The sequence below is a fragment of the Fringilla coelebs genome (assembly GCF_963513975.1).
Source record: "Fringilla coelebs genome assembly, chromosome: 4".
NCBI lineage: Eukaryota > Metazoa > Chordata > Aves > Passeriformes > Fringillidae > Fringilla > Fringilla coelebs.
The window spans coordinates 32001335-32027712 of NC_140032.1; the positions used below are offsets into that span (position 1 = coordinate 32001335).

At 35.3% G+C, this 26378-nt stretch overlaps 1 protein-coding gene across 4 annotated transcripts; it reads left to right on the forward strand.

Annotated features, from left to right (window-relative positions):
• The first annotated feature begins 1788 nt into the window (after positions 1-1788).
• Positions 1789-25087, forward strand: PDLIM3 (PDZ and LIM domain 3). 4 transcript variants are annotated; one of them, XM_084205287.1, is made up of 8 exons: positions 1789-2042; positions 7323-7474; positions 9050-9134; positions 14285-14472; positions 17968-18231; positions 20796-20923; positions 22060-22171; positions 23076-25087. In XM_084205287.1, the coding sequence occupies exons 1-8, from the start codon at positions 1950-1952 to the stop codon at positions 23263-23265; spliced, it is 1212 nt and encodes a 403-aa protein (XP_084061413.1). In that variant the 5' UTR covers positions 1789-1949; the 3' UTR covers positions 23266-25087. The 4 variants fall into 4 exon arrangements, with proteins under 4 accessions (XP_084061413.1, XP_084061410.1, XP_084061411.1 ...); XM_084205284.1 differs by lacking the exon at positions 14285-14472 and adding an exon at positions 14926-14993 and having other exon boundaries at positions 1790-2042; XM_084205285.1 differs by lacking the exon at positions 17968-18231 and having other exon boundaries at positions 1791-2042.
• The last annotated feature ends 1291 nt before the right edge of the window (positions 25088-26378 follow it).

Genomic DNA, 26378 nt, shown 5'->3' on the forward strand with positions numbered 1-26378 from the left:
AAGTCACCCTTCCAGTAAAACCAGGCAGGAAAAAAAATTAGTTTTTGAGCAAGAGCTCAGCATCATATATGCTTATGGTTTCCACTGAAACTGAGAGCAATCACTTGCCTAGCAATCACCCTGCCCTTACATATATCTAGCAAGATGAGAAGGGACATATGAGCAAATTTCAGTATAGTACAGAAAGATGAACAAACTTTACAGACACTTAAGCAATCCCAAACCTGGGTTTCTTTAAAAAATAAACAAACAACCAAATAAAAAACCCCACACCCAAAAAGTAAACCTGTGCATTAAGATATAAATCAGTAACTTAAGAATGGGAATTTGGAAGGAATTTCTCCAGTGAACAAGTTATTATACAAGCATAATTTTTTACACAGGAAACTCAGACCCTGATTATACTGTTTGACCTGACACTGAAATTCCTATATTTCAAAATAATTTTCTACTGAAGTGCATTGCAGGATTTGCAATCTCAGTATTTGATATTGCCAGTGTGTTCAGAGAAAAAAAAAATGCAAATTGCACAGGAAAGAACTCTTTAAATAAATACATTTACTATGTTATTCATTTCCCACTATAAATCAAAACACTACAGGATTCACTAGCAGGCGAGGAATGAAAACAAAAGAGTACCAAATATATAAGGTGCTTTCACTCAAAACAGATAATCACAGAAGAGGAGAAAAGGTAAGAAACTGAAGTACTACTTGGTGATAAGTTCTGACCTTGACCACACACAGTGTACTCTGCCAGGATGAACTATATAGTGGCAATATTTTGAAGGCATATACTGAACCAATCTCAAAACATTAGGAAACACCAGACTATATATACGTCTCAGAAAGAATGAAATAAAAAAATCTTCAACTTCAAAATACACAAAAGAATTTGAGCTACCAAGATTGATACACCACTGACCTAAACACCTGCCTTATTTCTTTAAATGAGCCTATATTCCTTCACATTCCTAATGAAGGCTGTGCCCCAACCAGCTGACTGACTCCCTGCAAGCTCTTTGTGACACAGATACCCTTTCTGATGGTTTACTTTCAAAGAGTCACTACTATGTGTTTCATTCTGATCAGGATGTGAATTATACTTTAATAACAGAGAATATCTTTGAAATATTCTGGACAAGAACACAGTTACAAAAACCTCTGATAAACCCTACTATCTACTAGCAAGCCACAAGTAAAGGACAACTACCTTTAAAAAGCTAAGATTTGTACAAAGGAAAAAAGACATCATCACCTAATACCGCATTTCTCTTCTACAGTATGAGAAATATGTATGACATCAGTCCAGATTTTTCAAGGCATTAGGACTGGTGCATGCCATGGTCTCAAGTGACTATCTAAAAAATGCAGCTGAAGGGCTGGAAGGACTTTTTAATGCAATACACTATTACATTACAAATAAGACAAGATGTGAAACAAGACCTTGAGAGGGAAATCTCCTTATTAGTATTTCTGTTTACATGAACCAGAGTCATGTACAAAGTCAAAGTACTGCATTGCAAAGCTAAATCAAACACCAGCAACATAAACAGCGTGATATCAAGTGAGCAACAAGGTTGCTTTAAGAAACCAGGACGCTGCATCCTGAAGCTTACTGATTGTTGGGCTGAGGGGGACGCTGAAGCAGCAGATAACGCTGATGCATTTGTTGTAAACTTTCCAGCATTCAAGCTTTATTTGTCCGAGTGTGATACTCCCCTCTCCCCTCTGTGGGTGGAGAAGCTGAGGGACTGGCTGACGTCACCCAAAGAGTAGGGATAAAGTGCAGTGCCCACAGCTTTGGAATGAGTAAAACTTCTTAGGAGGTATAAAAGGTCGGCTGCCCTGTCTGGCAGGTGCTCTGCTGACAGCAGCCTTCCTCCTACAGCTCAACTCCTCACACGGACCCAAGGAATAAAGAACAGTAACAAGGAAAATCTGTCCACAATGCCACAAAATGTTGTTCTCCAAGGACCGTCACCCTGGGGATTCAGGCTCTCAGGAGGAATAGATTTTAACCAACCCTTAATCATAACCAGGGTATGTACTCTTGCCATTTCCTTTCTATTTATTCCATTTAATAGTTGCTGTAGATTTTTGTCTTTTATTTTTCTGGAGTTCAGCAACACAGAAAAAGCTGTGAGTAGATAAAAAAGTACTAGTGCTAGTTCTGAGGAAAGCCAGCTGAATACTAGGAGTTTTTACAAGTTTTGTGTGACATGTTTCTGTGATTGGTCTAAGAGACTTTAACTGCACTTCTACTTAGGTCTCAAAATTAAATTCAAGTGCCTTGGCAGCAGAAAAACTCTGGCATGATTTCCTCGGCTTTCAAAATTACATTTAAACCTTCTAAAAGCAAGACCTCACTTTTATGCTTTCCACAACTAGCCTCTCTGATCACTGGGGGAGAAAACTGCTTGGCAGCAACTCCTCATGCCTGAGAGCTTGTGCTTTGCAGATTAATCTGACTCTTATTTAATTAAAAGAAGTTCTGTTTATTGCCAGTAAAGGCAACAATAACTGTTTTTACATATTTAAAAGTTTTCACTTTCATGAATGCTAAAAGAGTTAGTTATTAGAAAGTTATCCAGTCCTGCATATGAAAGAGGGTGGTTTTTTAGGTGGGTTTTGCCATATTTAGAAACTAAAACTTTACCTTGTCCTCCCTGCCCCAATAAATGGCAAGAATTTGAGCCTTGATTCTTCTTCATGGATTTTGAGATACTAGCTGCAATATAAAAAAACTGTGACTCGATCAATGTAGCATACAACTCACTGTCAGCTGCCCTGCATCTACAGATGTGGATCTGCTCAAAAGACAGGGTACGCATTTTGAGAATTTCTGTATTTTAAAAATTGTGTCCAATGCACAGCAGGCTAGAATTCATTCTCCTTGTATTTCTGCTGCTTTTAGACACACCAAATACATGTTCCATGAGCCTCCAAATTGCTATGGGGTTTTTTTTGTTTTGTTTTTTTCTTTTTTTTTTTTTAAAGCCCTACACTATGACTCACTATATACACTTTGCCTGGTATTGAGTATATGTCAAAAGCCTTGAAGGATGGATACCACTAGTGATGTCTTGCAGAAAATATGCTTCCAAACAAGAATCAATAGAAAGTTTAAGGACCATCTTTTCACATATTAACTAGTAAAAATTAACTTAGTGATTCATTCCAGATTTATAAAGCATTAAAAAATCATGTATTTTAAATAGAAGTAAATTAAAATGCTATTATTTGACTGAATGAAGTTACATAACAACTACCCATAGAATATAGCAAAGTCTTTGGAGAAAGAAGAGACAGAAACATTGAATTAAAAAAAAAAAAATCTCTGGATGTTTTGGGGCCTTCATTGCCTTTTATGGGCCTCTAAAAGAAAAATAGTTTCCATTATCTCTAATGAAAAATATTTTAGCGGTGTCTGGTTTGTATTTTCTTTGTGTTTAGATTAAGTGCAATGAAGTTTAAAACTGCAATAACAAAGGATGTTACTATAAATAAAACTTTCTAAAGAATAAATTACTTTGCAGTTGACTCATACCTACCAAATGCCTACAAGACATAAGCCATTGCAGAAATGCTCAAAATCACGTTTCAAGTAGTACAATGAAATATATATATATATATATATATATATATACACACACATAGATATAGGAAAAAAGGTTACATTTGCTTAGCTCAGGTTTAAGAATATTAACAGTGAATTTGTTTAAAGTTTGTATTTTTGTTGCCAGTGCATACATTTAGAAGAGTCCCTCATTAAGTGTTCATGCAATACCCCTTAAGAAATAGAAAGCATTTCAAAAGGTTCACCAGTCTTGCCTCTTGGGGTCTAGGTGTTCCTTTCGTAAAAGTTATCATAAGCAGCCCATTCACTCTAGGTTTAACTGTCCTGACAAGAAAAACTAAACAATAAATAAAAATTATTTTTATATATTTTCTGAATAAAATAATTGGACAGGTGTTAACATTGGTTGGCTATGTCCTTGTTCAACATGAGACAGCTTTTATCAGGACTTGTTAAGAGAGACAGATGACATAAGAGATCATTATCCACCTGTCTAAAGAACAGATGTCACTTCAAAAGCTCATGTGAAAATTGTTCTGCTGTTTTGACTGTTTCAAGCAAATGCAAAAACTACAGACCTTGATCACTGGGAGAGAGGAAGAACAGGAGGGGAGTAAAAATCAACGCATTCAAATTCTCTTACAGTCAGAAACAATAAACTAACTACAAAGACTGAAAACATTAAAATACTTGGAACTTTGCACAGATGCAAAGAAATTGCATTAATGAAACTGATTACAGGAACAATTGAAACTTGTGCAGTTTGGAGAGAATGGTAAAATATTATCAACTCTAGATTTAAGTTCTATTTTATTTTTATAGACCTTAACCAATCACAATGCAAGTATTCATATTAACTCAATTTCATGTTTAGCCACTCTGTCTACAGACATTCAGATCTCTCTTTAAAAAACACAGAGCCTGAAATATTTATGATGGTGTAAGGTGATAAGTTTTACAAGTCTATTATCAGATGCAGAGAGATTTCCTTCAGTTTCCTTGGAGATATTTGACCCTCATGTGGTTAAATAGTCTGTGACATCTGAATGACCAACACATACTTTTGTATTTATCCAAATCCAAGATACTCAGGATACAGGAGTAACAGGGATACCATGCAGACATGGCCTGAGAGCAAGGCAAAAATTTTTCCAAAGCAGCACTAGTATCTACCTCATGAAGCCAGGGTGAGCAACCAACAAACATTACTGTCACAACACAATTCTGTGTTCAAAATACACAGATAATGTGTCACTAATAAGTCCTTAAGAAACAGCACCAGTTAAATTATTGAGGCGCCCACAATATCAATATCATACCCATGATATCTTGCACTGCACAACGTGGTCCCTTCCTGTCAAATGGGAACTTTTTTAAAATACAAAAAAATTATTTTTAATAAAATGTATAAAATGTAGTCTTCAGGGCAGGTGCCTGCTCTGCAGCCTAGCAGGCCTGGGCATATAGAGCTCAGCACCCCCATCAAGGTGTTAAGGCCGAAGGGACATCTCAGGAGCTTGGGAAGGAACAATTCAGCCAAGGAATAGGAAATACAGACTCCTGTGCCTTTCCCTCCTTGCTCCCACCAAATGATGGTAACCCCATTCAAACATCTATGTGGTATCACTGCAGCTGCTGACAACTTATAGAACCCAAGAGATTTAGGAGCAACACGGAGCAGGGCATGCTCTGCTAGCAGCACAGCTGCAGGGGAATGTACTGTGCTAGGCAGACACACTACTTTATAAGGCAGGATCACTATCTCAGGGCTTTGCTGCAGTATGTCACAGGTACAGCAGATGATTTGTTGTGACGTGTAAAACACATAAGCTGCAGAGTAACCTCCATAAGGGTTATAAAAGCTAAGTTACTCTTGAGAGGGAACCAAGAATGGTTGGTTTGCCCAGTTAGGTATTAAAGCATCAACAGTCACATTGGAACACAAGGAATTCTGCTGCAGTTAGTCATTGCAGAGATATTCACAACATGCTAAGCCAAATCAGGAGCAATTCCACGTTGAAAGAAGAAGAATGATCATACCTCTAACCCCTGTCTTATTATAGTGGTATAAGTGGTCCCAGTGCTGATCATTTACACTTGTAGCTGCTGAAGTTTGAGAAGTAGACAATTTTAGAGATTTCAGACTTGGAATTTATAAACAGCTTCCTAGAATCATATTCAAACAGATTATTCAGGCACCTGAACACTTTGTTAAGCACACAATACACTAGTCCATTCTTTTAGAAGGGTGAGGTTGTAAAAGTCTGAAGCTGGCCATAGGCCCCCTTTGGAAAGTTTGCCTGACTTGATAATAACACATGTATTGCAGTTTGTTACAGTGATATCAAAAATACATTTACACGAGAGAATGCAGAAAAAGAGCTCACAAAACAATCCCTTTGATCATTCAGACTCACCTAATGGAGTTGGAAAGAGGAGAGAACTACCCCCGTTCACTGATTTTTGCCATTATTTCAATACTAATACAGTAAAACTCATAGTAAAAAGAATTTCTATTTGGCTTTTATGCTGACAGTAGTGTAACTTGTCCCCTTCAGAGACAAGTCTGCCAGCGTCACCAAAGCTGGGGTTCAGAACATGCTGGAAGTACACTGGGCAGCTTACTCTCTTCCTTTGCTGGAAAACTGTCAAACACCAGAGCTGAATAATGTCTCCACAGCATGTTTTGCAGTCAAGACAACATGTGCTTTCACTATAGCACAACCCATAATGAGAAAAAGCTATTGGAGAGAATTTTTCATTAAATATATGCCACAGATAAAAGAACTGCATTTGGAAATAGCACTATATTGCCATTTTTTTGCCTTCACACTGGAATTCATTTACTTACAAATAGGCAGCTAACGTTACTTTGCATGACCCAGCTTGTCCCTTCTGCTGTTTGAGAGCTGAATTTCAGAAGTTTATGTGCTACAGGCATCAATTTCATGTTGCTGTCTAGGTAATCAAGAGTTGCTCAAAATGGCAATACACATGTAAGGGACGGAAATCCCACTCAGTGACCTAAGACCTCTTGTGTATGTGGTATGTGTAAGTGTTGTGGTGGCAGGAGCAGTGACCTCTTGCAAATAGAGGCCTGTAATTTTAGAACAAGCTACAGTAACATCTAAGGTCACGGCCTCTCTACAATAGTTATTTTAAAGCAAAATTATGTTGCATTTCAATTAGTTTCACAACCATACAGAAGTTTGTCTACTAGACAAAAAAGAAAAGATCAAGCACAGAAAGATAACTTTAGGGCTATTTCTGTGAATGTCACAGATGTACATAAAGTATGAATTGCACCACACAGACCACCATGAAGGATCAGGGCCACTGTAACTTAAATGCCATGGGATTTAAAACTAAGCACTTTAAGGAATTCAGCAACACAATTTCTTACCAGTTCTTTTCTACTGCTTAGTATTGTTCAGGTGAAAACATAACTTTTTTTTCAAGCAATTATATTTTCAATGGCAGTGGAGAAATAAATTTAAAGATGAGTTACAGTAATTACAGAAATGAGAGTAGATACTAATGCAGAAAGGTGAAGACAATTTTTTTCTAATTTGGAGTTATGATGAATAAAACATTCATATGGTTTCCTGACAATAGAACTACAGAGCCTTTGGCAAAATACCTCCCCTATCTAACAGGAAATAGGGGAATATGATGAAGTTTATTTTCTCTATCAATTTTTGGGCATGCATCGTGATTAAGCAGTTACATTTTGGTCTTTTCAGATTACACCTGGAAGCAAGGCTTCAGCCGCCAACCTGTGCCCTGGTGATGTTATTATAGCTATTGATGGTCTAGGCACAGAGAACATGACACACAATGATGCCCAGGAGAGAATCAAAGCAGCTACACATCAGCTTTCTTTGAAAATAGAGAGGTACGTGTACACGTCTGCCTATTTCTGAAAGAAGATACTACTCAATCAAAAGTACAATTGATGGTGTAACTATTTAAAATAGTTTGAGGAAGTTTCCAAAATCCTTAAAATTACAAGCAACCAGACCTACCTCTTAAACTCCAGATCGAGCAAGATTCCCCAGAACTCATCTTTGTAGGCACAAAAAGAACAGCTTCCCTCAGATAATTCACACTGTAATTCTGCTGACTGCACAAGTCCTCTGTTTACTGTCAGTAAGCAAGCAGTTCTTCATGTTTTGGGGAAATAATAAAATCCTCATCTAGTGTCAGCTGTTTAGTGACCTCTCTGCTCTAACACTCCCTCAGCCACAGGTTCTTATCACTGCCTCCTTCTTCCAACCACACATGAAGCTGCCACTGCATCATCCCAGTTAAGGAAAACAATATCACATCACACCTTCATAAGGAGTGACAAAGGAGTGAGTTTAAAGCAAATCAATCTCTTTGGTCACAACATATTAAGCCTAAAAATGATTCTCAAAGCAATGTTCAAAACAAAACTGAGAAACACTGTCTTACCTGATCTGCGGTAATCCAGAAACTTCTGTGCTCACTTCTCTCTACTAGAGCCAGGAAGAGAAACAACCTGCAGCTTCACATCTCCAGCTGAGTTTGCTCAGCCTGTAATCAGAATCACTTGGCACACTCTTTCAGCTGTCTGCAAAACTAAGCAAGGCTGATAAACCTGAGGCTCTCAAGGAAGCACAGCTCTTTATGGTAGCTGACTACAATATTTCTTTTTAAATACAAAAGTGTTTCTTTTTTTTAAAGGAGTGTTGTTACTAGAGCACACACCATAGTTAAAAATTCCTTTTGTTAATTTAATGTTCTGCAACAGATTGATATGTCATTTAACAACTATCTTGGGAAGTCAGTTTCAAGATGTGATAAATGTATATACAACAAGCAGCACCAGATTAATATTTAACATTACTACTATGCCATTTTAAAATTAGCTGCCAGATTTCACTTTGTCAATAAAAACAGATCTGTAACTGATATTTTCATGTTCGTTACTTCTGCCTACCTAACTGAAAGAATCATCTGTGCAACTTCCATTTCCCCTTGCAAATATTTTGCATACTTAGACTGCACTTCAACATTGAAAAGCAGGCTTGACATGGAAATTATGGTCTTTAAAAAAATAAATTGATGCTTAGGCTTATTACTAATATATTCAATTACTCATATAAAATATTCTGAAGACCCAATATTAATTCTAGCAACCATTAAAAAAAAACAAACTAAAAAGTTTGTTTAGCTCAGGTCAGAAAGGCACTAATCTTCCTTTCCTTTTGCATTTGGTGACTATTAGCAACTTATTTCCCATTGTTAATAGCATATATAAATTTTTTTAAGTAAATACATTTAATATGTATCAGTTACATATCATTGACATATTTTTATGTCAAAACATTAAAAAAGCATAGAAAAAGCCTGCAGATTTACAAGCTGCATTATAGTTTATGGGGACATATACAACTCCATAGGAATTCAAAATATTTAAATTATGCCTCTCTTTCTTTCTTTCTAGGGCAGGGACTAAATTATGGTCCCCACAAGTTTCGGAAGATGGCAGAGCACATCCCTTCAAGATAAATTTGGAAGCTGAACCTCAGGTATGAACTCTGAAAAGTCACCCAACCATTTTCATTTGCCTTTTTAAACTCAAAAAAAAATCTCTTTTGTGGTCATTAAAATTCTAGAACTTCTAAAACTAGAACTTCATCCATAATTGGCCAGTTTAAGCTCATATGAACCAGCATGATTATGACATCCAGGAACACCATTTTATCTAACTCAATGTTTTTGATTTTTCAGCTGTAACCAAAACAAAACATTAAAAAGCTACAACAAATTCTCATTTTCCTTCAAGATTCCACATATCATCATAGTTTTATTATGGAAAAAAAATGATGTCCTCTTATTCTGATACAGTTCAACTTGCTTTAACTCTTTTAAGAGATTCTCCGTCATATGAGGAAGTTCTTCATTCAGGAATAAATACCAAGTACTTAAGCGATGAACTCATCAGATCACAAAATTCATTTTGATGTAGTCAGTTAAACAGAGAGATCTTTAAATGCTGGATCTCTTTACCTCCACACATTTTTATACTATGCCAAAGAACTGAACTTTACATATTCACACAAGACCCATGTACAGGTCAATAAGCAAATCACTCACCACTTCTGACTAGGAAAGTCTTGATCATTGTATATGACTAAAGCAAATCCAATCAATTGACAGCCATCTCTCTTTTCAAACTCAAAAAAAGAAAAAGCTACTATGAGTCAAAGCCTTCATATTGCTAATAGTGAATTAGCTAGCTACTGCTTACAACTCTACCTTCAGTTCTTTTTTCTTTGTAATTCCTCTTTAACCTACATAAACATTTGCTGTTATCTCAAGAGCAGGGATGGAAGAATATTCTGCTGATCCTGGAAGGCTAGGTTCAAAGCAAACACATCAAAGTATTTATTCTGTGATATCCTAGGAAAAAGAAATGTAAGTCTAGTTTCCATTTCAATAAACCCTGTGCAATAAATACTTCCACCAATTCTGTTTTCACAGAGATGCTCCCAAACATGAATACAGCATTTCAGTGTTTTCTCTCTCTTCTTTCTGATCTAAAACTTGCAATAAGTGACACAGCAAACTCCATCAGAAATAATATAGCCTCTTCAGCAGCAGAAATACTATAGTGAAGAAACAAAACTATTTTAAATGCATACTCTTGCGGAAGAGCTAGGATATCCATTGGATGACTAGCAATGGAACAAATTCACTAAAAAAGCTATAGAGAAAACTATGCAGGCATGCATGACACAAGAGCAATCCCTCTGCATGAAAGCTGCATTCCTAAAAAGGACAGTTCCTTAAAAATAGATCACAAGATTTCACTAAGTGCTATTTGGCAGACTATTGAAAGCCTGGGCAATCACCAAAACTGTTTCTCCTAGATTAAACAAGCAGCATTTTCATTTAGTATATCTCTTTTTCATTCCTAGGAAGTTCAGGAGTGCTGACTAAATTTCATAAATAGTAGGCATTCAAAAAGTAGCAATGCCTGCAAGCAAATATACTAAACCATTCCTGGAATGTTTTACATTTGAGATTAAATTCTTGCATCTGAGTATCCACCACTCCCTGTGTAATAAAAAATACATATAGCCTATTTTTCTACAATTGCTGGAATTTAATATTAAATTTTACAGCATATTTAGTCACCAAATGTGATGCAGAAGCATGTATACCAATACAGAAAGCAGTAAAAGTTTCTTGAATCTCAGATGACAAATTTTTGCACAACTACAACCTGTGCTGTCCAAGTCTTACAAGAGTTTGCTGAATTCTAACAATAAATACAGGCACTGAAGCCAAGATGAATGAAGAAAAATGCAAAAGCAGTAATGTATTACTTCAAATATAAAACTCTTTTATCCAAAAAATGTATTGCATACATTAACTGGTGTGCAGAAATGGAAAACTACTGACTTCTATTTGTATAATAACCAAAATTACTCAAAAGCCCATGGATCTTATACATGTATCAGTTTTTTTCATCGTCATCAAATAGGCATTTTAAAATTCACTAAGAACATTAAGAGAAGTCAGTTATTTAAAATACACTATGAGCCAACTAAACAACAATAACAAATTATGACTTAAACAATCTTCTTAATAAGTATCTAATTCAAGTTTGTAAGCTAAAAAATGATACTTACAAATGAATGGAAACCCTATTTTAAATTGTTCAGCAATGTGGCCAAATATTTGGCCAAAGAATGCTTACTTTGGCTTCAATGAACGAAAATTATTCTACAGATTCATGTATGTGAAACATAAAAAACAATTAAATACTGTGCCTACATAGAGCTATGGAACAAGGAACCTTCACACGGTAGCAAACTTCTGGAGACTGATACAGCAGGAAATTGTTGGAGCACAGTGAAAGCTCTCACTATTTTTAAATCTGGGAAGAAGAAATTGAGGCAACAATTCTAATTCACAGCTCTAAGTGGCTGACTGAGAGTCACTCTTGAAAGCTACACATTCCCACATAAAAAAACAGCCACCCTGATCTTGATGGTCTGGAGCAACCTATAGTGTGATGGATAAATAGTAGGAAATAGCAGATGACTTGAAGAATAACTAATACAATCATATTGTATTCTGAATAAAAGCAATTTAGAACATGAAGTTCTCAACAAATATAAGTAGAAAGAGAAAACAAAAATATTACATAGCAAATTTTATCATAAAATTATTTTTAAAATGCTTTCTGCGGTATTGTCAATGTAAAAGAATGATGACTTGTAAATGTTTTCTGTTACAATCCCTTTAACCTCATTGAAAATAATTTTGTATTCATTGCCATAATTTCTTGAATTGTTTTTATTTGAACTTTTTTTCTTACTTCTGTCTTTGTCTTTGAACTTTGAACGTTCAGTCAGAGTAGACTTTTGGCCATGAAGGAGATTATGCATTCCTGGGAGATATATTATGCATGTAGATAAGTATAAAATCCAAGAAAAACACAACCCATTGTTTTACGAAGTTATTTGTCTATTACCATTTATAATCAACTTTTGAAACAATACAGTTGTGCTGGGCTAGTTTTGAGGACCTACCTTTCTTTATAAGAGCATTCAATGATAAAGATCTTAGTCACATCATACTTCCAAAATGTACACATTTGTGCTCTGTCACAGCAATTACCCCAAGGAATATAAGGTGTGGCAGATCATATAAGGCCATCATATAAGCTGTGGCAGATACATTTCTACAGGCTTTTGGTACTACATTATTTCTATTCCTGACACCTGTACCAAAAAATGTAGCTAGCCCTGCAAAAAAAATCAGTCAGTTGGGAAAAATAATTAATAAATTAAGTACTGTAATTCTCCAATATTGCTATTTTGAAATTTCAACAACTTCCAGTTCTCATTTAGCTTTTGAACTAAAAGAGGACTTTTCACAAATTCAATGATATCAAATAAACACAAGAGCTGGACTATTTTTGCTGCTGTATGTTCTGTCACTGACATTTTATATTACTAGATGATAATAATAGATAATAAGGAAAGCAGAATTTAAGTCTCACTAACTGCAAGTTGTTTCACAACTGTTACATTGTAAACATGCTATTATGATGCCGCATCTATTCATCTCTCTATAAAAAATGAAATATGGGGATGAAATTACAATGTTCACAGTTGGTTTTGTTTGTTTTGTATCATACATGGATTTGAATCAATTTTAAATACTTTGACATTAATATATTTCATTAAGTAGCCATGATCCTAAACCATTAGATTATTTCCATTTACTAATACATTTTGTTAACTGCAATTCTGTTCTATCAGACAGACAGAAAGAATTGCAAGTAAAAGCTTTGTGCTCATGTATCTGATTACTGCTTTCAGTAGCCTCTTAAAGCGCAATGCTGCTAAACATTTTCATTTCATAAAACTGCTTTTTACTGTTTGCATTTTCTGGTTGCATATTCTATACATCCATGACTTTTCTTTAGTCTGATCCTAAACTGTTGTATAACAATTGTACTCAATACCAAACCCAAACTGGAGAACTGGAAAAAATTTCTATGAAAATTGAAGTATTAATGACATGTGCTATCTTAATATTGCAAGTTCAATTTTCTAAGGAAAAGACCAATTCAGGTTGTAGAAACCTCTTTGTTAGAAACAAAAGCTTTTTATTCCATGGAATAATTCCATGGAAGTTCAAATGTTTGCACAGCACTGTTTCCTGAGAGTGCCACATGCCATCAGGACAAGGTGATGGACTGCAGCAGTTCATGTTCTTCACTCACTACAGAAAAAGGGAAAAAACCCTCAGCAGATGATAACATTATTTTTTTTCGAAGTCCATATTTCTGAGGCTTAGGAGTGGACCTGAGCTGGAAGGGCCTCAAAGGACACTGTAATAAATACACAGAATACAAAAAAGTGAATTTTCATGCAGTCAAATGTCTTTATCATACCTGGCCAACCACTACAGAAGGACATATTAAGTTATCTGATAAACCATAAGAGATTTTATTTCCAGCCCTTATCCTTTCAAATTCCACAAATTGAAGAAATTATCTTAGTAAATGACAAAAAAAATATGGCAGAATATGGGCACATAGGCAGAATGATTTCAAATTTACCCATTTCTGGGTTTTACTTATTTATGATGATTTCACATTAAATTATAGAGCAGTGCAATTTTTGATACATAGATATGCTTTAAAAATTAAATACATTTGGAAGAATGTCCTCAATCTGCTGTATGTTCAAGATTTTATTTCAATTAAAATAAGCATTAAAAATTATGTGTTTTCTGGGTAAGAAACCTTAAAATCATACTTTTGGAAGTCCCTCTATCACTATGTGATGACAATGAAGAAGGTAGAGATTAGCACTAAAGCAAAGAAATTAAGATAAGCATACATTAAATGTTTTAAAAGAATAATGTAAACCATGTCAACTCTGGTGACCAATACGAAAGGTCACTATAACATTCATCCCTCTCATTTCTTCTAAGCCTTCTGCTTTCCTGGTAGTGACAAATTAATGAGTATGGCTCAAGTAATATATACAAAATTCATGGAAAAATATTATATACTTGCACCAGTTAAAAAATAACAGAGTTGCAAAAGTAAAAATGCAGTTATTAACAATACTGGTGTTGTCAGATTTACTCATTGCTAGCTTTGGTGTGCATTGTAGCTCTGTGTGTTTTGTCTGCCTATCATGTACAGGAATTCAAGCCTATTGGTACAGCTCACAACAGAAGGGCCCAGCCTTTTGTTGCAGCAGCAAATATTGATGACAAAAGACAGGTAGTGAGCTCCTCCTATAATTCTCCAATTGGGCTCTATTCATCTGGCAATATTCAAGACGCGCTTCATGGACAACTGAGGGGTCTCATTCCTAACTCAGCACAAAAGTGAGTATTGGTATTTACTTATGATACATCAACATTTGTGGTATATCATTATCTGTTCTGGTTTCAATTTAAAAGTCCAGCTCTTGCTGTTTTTTTCTGAAACTCAGGAGATTATTCATTATCCAAAAAAAGGGCGATCAAAGAAACTTTTTTTTCCAACACCAAGAACTATCCATTCAGCTTTCTAGTAGCAATGCTGCAGGTAGCTAAAATATGCCCTCTGCTTTGGGCTGCAACTCTCCGCTCCAGCCTTCTCTCCTGTAACTACACTTTACTCTGCATGTTTCTGAACACTACAGTGTATTTTGAGCACCAGGAATGAACAAACTGAACATGGTTACTTCATGGTTAAAATTTGTAAACATTGTTACCTATGTTTAAACTAGAAAGAATTACGACTGAAAGAGCATTTGTAGGCCAAAAAAAGCTATTTTATCTCTTTTTTCTTTACAGGATATCAACTACTTTGAACACAAGCATAATATTCGGCCCAAACCCTTCATAATCTCAGGCCGAAGCAGGTTATAAACTTTGAGTGCTGTGCTGGATTTGATGCATGGTGTTATTTTTTTAATGGACAGATACTCACCATTGACATTAATTAAGCATTCTGATGCATTTGAAATTTACTTATAGTACTAGACAGCCTAATGCTAAAATTACAAACAAACAAACCAGAAGAATTAAATGGTTGACTTTCAGAGCTCACGCTTGAAATTCAAATTTCTCTTTCCAAAAGAAAGTAGATCTACACTCCCATCTCAGTTATACTGATCAGAGTCTGAAGTAACTGCAGCCATGATTCAGTTTACAGCACAGCACCAGACATTGTACACTTACAGATCTTTGGCACTGTGAACTTCCTCTGACCAAACACAGTGTAATTTGTTAACATGCTAAATAAAAGATAGCTACATAGTACATATATATTAGTTATTACAAATAAATAAAAATCTACACATAAATAAAAGATAGCTAAAGATAGAGAGTTATAAGCTAGGCCATTCAGAGATTTCAAATTTGCATTTCAGCAGACCTCTTTCCAGAGGACAATCTACAGCTGAGCTAAAAGTAGTAAAACTGATGCCACAGATTTTTCAAGTTCCAAAGCAGAAAATCATATATTCAGATCCATTATTTTAGTGTAATAAACCTTTATTTTAACTGGTGATGAAATTTCTCACTATTGTTTTCATTATTGCAAAGGGGACAAAATCAATGCAAACTCTGTGGCTAAAAACACAAGGAAGCTCAAAAGGGCCTGAGGGATGAAATATATTGTGATGTGATCCTTTATCCTTTCTAGCCGTATGTGGGACCACTAGGTACCACACAAAGCTGGCTCTGGGACCACTAGGTACCATTTTACAAGTGCCTAGATTTATGAAGAATCAAATGGCTATCAAAAGCCTAATCCCACAATTCAGAAATGAAAATGATGTAGTATTTTCCATGATAATGTTGAAGTAAATGGCCTTTTACCAGAATATAAGATGAAGAAAATATACTGTAAAAACTACCCCAACAGCAATGCAACAAGTTTAAGAGCTTCAGTTGGGCAAGGTCTCTCTGGAATTCTAGCACTGGGAAGGTCTGCACTTGCAAACTGCAGAATCTCTGACAGAGGGTGTTACATCTACAAAACTTTGGTTGTCACAATTTTTCTACTAATTTTCATCAGTTGGACTTAATCCACTCCTAAACACAGCAAAAAATAAACCACCACCTCAGCTCTAAATATCCCTTTAGAACAGACAGCAGAGGCTAAATAGGATTCTGACTAAAAGAAGAAATTATTGTGGACTGTGGGTTTGAGCTAATGGATTGGACATTGGACAGAATTTGGGACTTCGGTGAAACTAACTGGAAATTGTCTTTAATATATAAGTTATTTATTTTTTACATATAATTTATTCTGTTTTAATATTATTTTGGCTTCGCGTAGCAAGAGTGAGAGTTGTGCTTTTTCTAGTCTTTTCCTGCTACATTCCATTTACTAACACTATTAGCACTGACAGAACTTATTCTACTATAGGATCTAATGGTGGTACTGTTTCTTCTAAAAGAAAATACTGCAAATATGTATGTTGCCCTGTGTGAATTTTTTGGCTGACTCATACTTGGTGATGATGCACAACTATATTTGCATTAAGACTTGCCTACTATTTCAGGAATGCTTTTGTTTGATGTGTCTTTGATGAAAAAATCCTTTAAAACTTTGAGAAAGTGGTCCTACACAAAATCTGCTTTGAATCAAAAGGAGAGTTGGGTTTTCTACTCCACCCAAGACTAGCTACTGGGCAGAGTATCAAAGTGGGAAACAGAGCATTGTCCCACGTTTACACAGCTTGGAAAGAACCACCCACAACCCTGATATCACGCTGGGGGACAGAGATGAAGCATTTATTGTCCCACAGCTAGAATATCACATAAATGGTAACCAGTGACTGTAGAAAGATTTGGTTGTGTGCTGTTTCACAGCAACAGCAAAGAAATACCCTTAACTAAGAAAGCCTCTCAGGTACTATGCAGACAAGATTGAAGTGTTCAAAATAGCAATACTGAAAAATACTTCAGGTCTAATATTCACATTCTTTTGCTAATCTTTTTCCAGGTATGTTGATCTGGTGTACAGTTACTTCAGTCATGTCAAACAACACTAATACTTTTTTAAAGTGTTTTTTTATGTATAAATTACATGTAAAGTCTACTTCAAAAGCTGTAAGATTAATTCTCTGAATTAACCCATTGTTCTTGTGAAGGACCACTTTACATTCTACTGGAAACACTGTAATTTAGAAAAGCAAAAGTAAGCCTGGATGTTTTAGTAACTTTTCTTCTTTGCAATGATCAACAAAAACTTTTTTTAAAAAAATTGTTAAACTAGTTTTAAAAGATTCATAAATATCTTACTCTAGAATTTAAGTACAACTAGGAAATGTCACATTCATTATTTTACACTACTTCATAGTGGTTTTTTGGCAGTGTAGTGAGATAATTGTGAGGTACAGAACTGGAATGATGTGTCTAGGATTCTTCCAGTGATGCAGGTGTTTATTCTGTCTCTGACATGAACAACTTTATGTAAAGTTTGCCTCCTTTTTATAGATTATAAGAATTACTCACTTAGAACAGAGAATTTTTGGGAGGCTTAATTATTTCTCAATAAAACCTAGCATTAAAAATGTAAAATAATGTTATATACTGAATTATTTCATCTATCAAAGGATTTTTACTATCTTTAAAGAAAATGCATGCCAGAATTTTAAGGACTGCATTATAGCTGGCCTTGATAGATACTTTCTTTAGGAAAACTGTCATCAATGACTACATGTACTTTTGCTTTTCTCTACTTTCTGTACTTTTGCTTTTTGGACCTCGTTCCATTTATGCTTTTCAGCGCTGTTAACATCACCGTACCCCTGTCCTTTTGTCTTCACTCTCTGTAACCCCATGCACACTGCACCCTTTCCTGCCCTCTGGCCATGAACACAGCGGATGCAGCACTCCTTCGGGGCTGGACTGTGGCAGTGGGCGCAGCACCCCCTCTTCAATTAGCACGGTCAGCTCCATCTGCCCCACGGAGCTGAAAGCCGTGTCTAAGATGGCCCCTAATGTCCCCCTGGAAATGGAGCTTCCCGGTGTCAAGATTGTACACGCCCAGTTTAACACACCTATGCAGTTGTACTCAGATGACAATATCATGGAAACACTGCAAGGCCAAGTTTCTACAGCTCTGGGGGAAACACCTGTCATAAGGTAATTAGAGTGGCATCTATAACATTTATGAATACACAAATTTACAATATACCAAAAAATAGTATCACACTGTTTCTATGAAAAAGGGAGAAAAGATTAGAGAGAAACCAAGTAATTTAAAACCATTCAATATTCTCACTAAAATATTAGTCATTTCTGGGTTTTAACCCAAAGTCCTAAAGGAGTCCTTCGAATGTACAAATAAATATTTCAAAGGTAATACTCTTAGAATTGCAGCTAATTAATAAAAAACTATGATACTACCTGGATTATTACCTGACTGACCACTCCAAATCAAGACTCTGATCCCCTCCAAAATTTAAAACTTTTAAATAAACTATTATATTTATTTAGTAATGATCTAATAATTTCATCTTATTAATAATTCATAAAATAATAATAAATAAAATTTATATCTACTGTTGAAATTCGGGTTAGAAAGATTAGGAAATATTAAAAATGGTTATAGTGTTCTAGATACTTAACTCCCATTCTAGACAACTCATTCAGTCCAACTAGATCTCGTATAAAAAGAGACAGAATTTACTGTAGGCCTACAAATCCATGTCTGACTTATGAATTTATTCAGTGCACAACTAAAGTCAGGTAGGAGCCTTATGCATATGGATAAAAATTTTGATTATACAATGAAAAGTTTTAAAGCACTATTCATTTTTTAAGGAAAGAATTCACCATTTAGCTTGCTTTATTTTTACCTTTGCATAATAGTAACCTATTTTCCTGTTTTATAACAGCACTTAAGTAAATAATTCATAACATGTATGAGGTAAACTAAAGATAATTATTAATATTAATAATTATAAATATCAATAATTTTATATTTTATATAAGCAATAATCACTGGCACCTTTGAGCCTTCTTCAGTATCTTGCCAAATTTGGCTGCTGCTAACAAAAAAACCTTCATATTTATATAAAAGTATTTAGGTTCATCCTATTTAATGAAAACTGTAGTTCATTAAGTCTTTTCAGAGTGAAGTTACTCTATTGCTCAAATATTTATGCTCAATCAGAACAATTAGAGAACAATAAAAGAAAAATTTGCTGTTTCATTATTGTGAAATAATGGATTAAGCCCAAAGTAATCAGATTTCACACTGCCTGTGACATCGCCCACTCTCTCTATGCATGTTGAAACGTCTCTTGCTGTGGGATGGCTTTCACTATGAATGCATTAAGAAATGTAAAATGACACATTTGTGTCTGGGTTTTTTGCCTTCTGTATGTAACTGCATTATCACTTGCTTTCTATTTATAAATATTTTAGTAGAGAATTCAGGGGTTTAATTAAACATTGCCAAGAACTGTAAAAACTACACTACTTCTATTCATTAAAGCTTCTGATAAGAGAAACTGGTAGTTTTTTCACCAGCTTAAAGATGGCTCATAAAAATCTACTTATTGATGAAGATCAAAAAAATCACTTAAGCAACAGGGATCACAGTCCAACTGCTGCTGCTCTTACTGGGCCTTTTGGCAGCTTGGATGCTATCTGGAGAAACAAACCAAACCATTTAAAGAAAAACCCAGTCTAATTCTTTGTGGACAGTAGTAAGCCAGTTGCAACAGGAAATTTAAACTGGATATTTGTGCATGCAGCTGTAAGATAACAGGCTTCATCAAAGTAAATTTGGATGCTTCTGATTAACCCCCATAAGTGTATGAAATTTACAAATGCTACATATTCAGTCTACCTCCTGTCAGTGCATACAGACCTCTTCTTCTCGACTATTTAGGATGCCATTTATCATGAACAAGTTGAAATATTCAGCAGAGTTTAAAATGCCTCTTAAAATATTCTCAGAAAAATCTTTGTCTCACAGGTCATTTGAAATTCAACCATCAACTCCTGTTTGGACAATAAATTGCTTTATAACACTGCCATTGCAAAAGAAATCCTTGTCTTATTTTTATTAAATTAAGAAATAGGACATCCATTTTTCAGTATTCACCTTACAGTGTTTCCTATTTTGCAATACTTATTTCACTCCTTTTGTAATCTCTGTACATTTAATAAATAACAATTCTCTTAGCCAAATAATCACCATATTACCTAGTGATCGAGTTAACTTAGAAGTCATGTTCTCCCAAAAGATTTGACTGGTTAGCTTTTGGCTGACCTTATGTAAAGGCATGAGCTGTGATTTTAACATTTTGAGAGCAGCTACTGCAAAAAGGGAACTTTTGGCTACCATAGCAGAGCGCACCTGGTAATACAGCAGATGATTACTGGAATTAAACTACTTTGAGATTAAATGGTCTTTTCTCAAATGCCAGTAGAGCCAAAACAGTAATTATGGAAGTATTTAAATGAGTTTCTAGATTTATTTTTGTAACAGTTGTGCTGATTTATTTTTTTTTCATTACTTTTTAGATCAAAAAGAGACTATATAAAGCAATGAAACCTGGAAGAAAGTTTCTCAATAGTTGTAGGAACATGTCTTTATGTTTGCTTCCTGAATCACACTCTGTGTCTGGTAGAGACATTGCTTTAGAGTTATGTTTGATAAGCTGTTTTTATCTGCTCTTCCTTCCTTAACACAGTGACCCATCTCCCAATTCAGTGTGTCAGTCTGATGTGTACAAGATGCTGCACGCCAACCAGGAGGAGCCCAGTCAGCCGCGCCAGTCTGGCTCCTTTAAGGTGCTCCAGAATTTAGTCTCCGAGGAAGGTGATTAATAACAACTTATTCTACCTGTTCATATTATTTTTAAATGTTTGTGGAAGGGGGGAATTAATGAAGAAAATAAGAAAGATTAGAGATACAAGAATTTCTGAAAGCTCAAATCATTCCCAACCTTATAGCTACCACACCAGTCTCCTGCCATTTCCCCTCCTTGCTTGTACAGCAAACAATCTTCTCTGTGAATACAATGCAGGTGCTGATCACATTTTCCAGAATCTCCTCTCTGATTTTAAGATCTTTAGTATTCAAAATTGACTTTAACTGAACAATAAAGTTTTATCTGTGAGAATTTTTGGGCTGCTTATACTCATGACATTAAGAAAGAAAACGCCCCCTTTCTCATCCAGGAAAGAAGGCATTTAAATCAACTCCTGAAATCCCCTTAAAACCTATTTCCTCTTCATTCTAAATAAAAACTGAAGAAGACAATATAATTTATAGTCATATTTCCTTCAAATGAGGAAGTTTTGAAAAGAAAATTATTTATGGCTGCAAGTTTGTTATATTTACAGTAAGAATGAAGAGCAAAATACAACCAAAATTAACCTAAAAGGTAATATTTAAAATTTTAATGTTTATATATCAATATTTACTAGAGAAGGAATAAAGACATCCAATTGTCTACATATATATCATTGTGGGATCTTTCTTAACATTTTCTTGTATTTTGCTATTATTTTGTATTCATATCATGTTACTAATGTTTCCAAATTGTTGTACAGTTATATAAATAAGAAGCTTTCTGACAATAGGTCTTGATTATGTCATGTTTCTGTGTTAAAGTCCAATCCTCCTCCCTCTCTGCTATATCCAAGACCTACTCTCGGAGAATTAGGTGATGTCCATGAGGCAGAGAGCCCTGCATAAGCAATCTCTTTTGGACTTGCTTTTGGCTACAGCTTACATAATATTACACAATATTTCTCCTGATTCCGAAGAGGTGGAATCTGGCCTACTAAACTTTTCTAGTGGGACTAGTTTGTTCATGTAAGTGAAAGCCTGTAAATACATCCAGGAGTGTATGTACAGTACAGAAAGTACAGAAAAGTGCAGAAAATTACTTAACTGCATCAGATATTTTTATATTAGCCTGTACATAACTGGATTGTTTTGTTTCTCAGATGGGCGCCCTGTGGGAACAAGAAGTGTGAAAGCACCTGTAACAAAGATACCTACTGCCATGCCTGGTGTCCAGAAAGTGCCACTGTGTGACAAATGTGGGAGTGGGATTCTGTAAGTAGTTTCTTTTTAGTTTTAGAAATCCCCAGCTCAAGCACACGTCATCCTCAAGCACCACTGCAAATTACAGAAGTGCGTAAAGTGCATACAGAATGCTGCTAGAGAATAGAGATATAAAAATATATTGTTCTAAATGTCAAATTATAACCTGTACCTTTAACAATTTTAATACAGATTATATCACTTTTGACAAAGTACCACTGAGGTTTTAATCGAGATTTCTCAGGACCTTTCGCAAGTCAACTATTGCCAATTACATAATGAAACCTGCAGTACTCATGCGGTGCTGTGTCAGGCTGTGAATTCTCAAAAATTTCTTGTTAATGCAAAGCATCCTTCTCCCAAACCAGTGGGAGTATCCAGAAAGCTCTATAGATCTGTTTTAAAACTAACAGATTTCTACCTGATTGACATAACATGTGTTCAGCAAAGAACACATATAATGATGAACTGAGAAAACACACACATGAAGAAAAAGCAATGTAGTTTTGAAAGTCATTTTGTCACCCTTTTGATAGGTTAGGCTGTGCTTTCTGTCTTGTAACCAAACCAACATGTTTCTTCAAACTCTTCATTTCCAGTGTTCATGAACTATGTGATCAGCTCTACAGCATTTTATGTCACCTACTCAAACTCAGCATCCAACCTTAAATTATATAGTAGTTTCTAAAACCACAAGATGAATGATTGTAAAGCCTTAAAATAAATACCTAGAACATACCTCGTATTGTAGAATCATAGAATGGTTTGAGTTGGGAGAGAATTAAAGATCATCTAGTTGCAACCCCCCTACCGTGGGCAGGGACACCTTATAATAGTCCGGATTGCTGCAGTTTCTGGTCACATTTAAATTCATATGAATTGACTGGGGCTTTTTCTTTTCTTTGTTTCCATACAGAGGGGCAGTGGTGAAGGCACGTGATAAATACCGGCATCCAGAATGCTTCGTGTGCTCTGACTGCGACCTCAACCTGAAACAAAAAGGCTACTTCTTTGTGGAGGGCCAGCTGTACTGTGAAGCGCACGCCCGCGCCCGCATGAGGCCACCAGAGGGATACGAAACAGTCACGGTTTACCCAAAATGCTAGTCCTAGGTTAACACACAAATGTATGCATGCACACAAAATGCCTTTACCAGCTTAGAACTGCAGTACCGAGTGTCAGGACTTCTGCCTAAATCCAAAGTAGCAGCTTTTAAACCTTTCCCTGTGGGATTCTGAGAGAGGCAGAAGTCCTTGTTAGCCAGCAATAGTATATTATACCAGCAAAATTCTGCTAAAATATTGGTTTTGAAACTGTAAATATAACTCAAGGAAGTATAAACTAAGAAAGCTCTCCTAGAATACAAAAAGTGAAACAGCTGAGGTATTACATGAATGCTACAGCATTATGTACACACACACACATATATATATAAAAAAAATACATAAGTGCTGTGAGCAAGACATTACTTTAAACATAAATTAAGTATTTGTGCAAACACCAACGCCATCAAAGTCTTACAGGCTGGGCCACTACAAATGTAGGAACTTGACAGATTAGAAAAGCAGCAATTTTACATGTTTCATACAAAACAAGCAGTTGTTCATGTCTGCTATTATTCAGCTATCATTAATGTATGCCCCAAACATGTTTTGCTTACTTTGCTCTGAATTTGGGGTTATATTGCCTTAATTTTCTGATGCAGCAACTGTGATAAAAAATAAATGTCGTCACACAATAAATGGTTAGTATAATAAAGACTGGTTAGTATGAAGCTAAGCAAAAGTTCCACGTTGTCTTAATGATTTTGAAATTATATCAACTTTCACATCTCTTCACAGAAAATTGTTCTAAGGCATGCACACACACAAATTGGTTTTTTGGAAAAAAAACCTCACACTCTAATAGGAATTGTGAATTCATTGTGAATTGAGAATGAAAACAAATTTTAAAACTTTTCTGCAAAAAATTATAATGGATTTTTGTATCCCCATATTTTAATTTCCATACTAGAAACAATGGGGAAATATCATCATAATATCTTTATTGCTGGTAAATAAAGCTTGGATAACTTAAAAATAAATGTTAATTAAAATATGCAAAGGCAAGGTCTTTTAATAAAAAGCCTGGTGAAGTCTTAAGGAATCAAAAATACAAAAAGCTGAAGGAATATGGATTTGTAATCAATTTCTGAAACTTGTCAAGAATTACATTGTTTTCTGGTAGGTGCCAGCCACATAAACACAAGTAATGGTAAAACCATGCTTAGCACTTTTAGAAAACATCAATCCAAGTCATAAATTCTTTATTGGGGTATTTCGAACCTGCTATAAAGTAGAAAAATCTACAAAATTTTATATCAAGTCCAGAAGACTAGCAAAAAATTAACAACCCAGAGACAAACAATCTTACGTACTTTTCCCATTCAATAATGTAAGAAGCCTATAGTACAAGTAGAATATGGAACCAAAATAAATTATACATGCTTTAAATTTGTTTTAAAAATTCACAGGTCCCAAAGATTTAAATACAATTTCCACACATTCAAAGACTTTTCAAAATGTCTTAAAGTATTGTTTCAGAACTCAAAAGTTTTAAAAATGTGTGTGCCACTGCATTTATTACTTACATATCCATATCAAAAGCAGAGATTAAAAAAAAAAAAAAAGTTTCACCCTTTTCAAGGTTAGTTCCTGAATTATTTTTGGGCACAAAATATAATTCTGCTCCTCAGGTATTGTGGAGGAAATGTGTAGTATAATTATTTTTCCATTGATAAAGCTCATAAATCTGAAAGTCCTTTTGAAAATAAGAGTGTGCATAATGTCTATTTTTACAAAATTAAAATGTCATTCATGATTTCAAATGTCTGTTTAATTTTTATGTCTTTGTGGAGTAACTAAAAGTAAAAATAAATCTACTACATACAATACATATTCTGTGTTTCTTTTCATCTGGTATGGAAAATGAGGAAGTGTGTCAAGTGACCTGACAACAACAGAGGTTTGGATTTCAGTCAGAGAGAGCAGTGTGCTTTGGATTGATCAGACCCCTGGCAAGAATGAAAGACAATTTTTATATTAGGCATTTGAGTACACATCCAGGGCTTTCTAAAACAGAATGAGATCATGTGCTTTCCAAACAAAAGAATCAAAACTCCTCTCTTTAACACACCAAATGCGCCAATTGTAAATGTGGGGAAACTCTTGGAAATGCAGATACAAGAAGTCATAGAACATGTCCTGATGCTGAAACTCTGGGGTAAGTTCAGCGGTATTGCATCATCATTTAGTGCTATTTTGGGAGGCTTGAAGTTGGATGTTGCTTTGATGGAATCAGAAGGTAAGCCTATCTAATTGCAAGTACCGCCCTAGATGAAAACCTGTACAACAATATAACATCAAGTAAACCATTATTTCAGCTAATGCAGATTCTGAAATCTCTGATCCTGATAGAGAAGAAAAATAGGAAATCTCACCCCCACAGTCACTTCAGTCTGGGAGAACTGAATATAGTTTTAAATGTGAGAGGAAGATACATTAATTCTCTCTATTGCATCCTCAAGGTCGAGTTCTTTCTCTCAGTAGGGTGTCATTGGTTCCTGGCACACAGGGTGGCCACCTAACGGTCTATCCACTTTATCTTCTGGCTTCAGAACAGTGTAGCCAGTCAATCCTGATGGTAGCTTAATGCTACTATGCCTCTCAGCTGTGCCTAGACTCAAGTATATTTTGGCTTACAAGCCAAAGGCAGGCATGGCATTTATTTTTAGCTGGAGAAAAAGGCAGGAAGTATGACCTCACATCCTCTTCATCTCAACTCTTCAGATGCACAAGTGTGAAAACATTTCCCTAGCTATGCTACTGCTGCATAAACAACAGGGCTGTTCTGGGAGATATTAAAAACTTATAAGAAACTGCAGTATTCCAAATGAGGAAGCCCAAAATTACTTCTGAAAATACATAGGTTAATTTATGTGTTACTTTTGAATCAATTCTTCCAAGACAAATGCTTTTGGTCTTTTAAGTAATGCAGTTTAGCCAAAAAATCTGAAATCTTAGAAAGTACTCTATAGTAGCTAAAAGAGACTGGTCTTTTTCATCAACTAAATAGCTTCCTTCATTTTTTCAACCACCTTTCATCACTAAAAAATTAGACTCATACTTCTGTTCAGATCAGAAGTGGACTATTGAATGTAAACCCCCTGCTGTCCCTACTG

Bases quoted from the DNA above. Each gene is read 5' to 3' on its own strand.
- PDLIM3 (XM_084205287.1), top strand. From the start codon at position 1,950: ATGCCACAAAATGTTGTTCTCCAAGGACCGTCACCCTGGGGATTCAGG. The intron at 2,043-7,322 runs GTATGTACTCTT...TGGTCTTTTCAG, and splicing joins AACCCTTAATCATAACCAGG to ATTACACCTGGAAGCAAGGC. The intron at 14,473-17,967 runs GTGAGTATTGGT...CCATGAACACAG, and splicing joins ATTCCTAACTCAGCACAAAA to CGGATGCAGCACTCCTTCGG.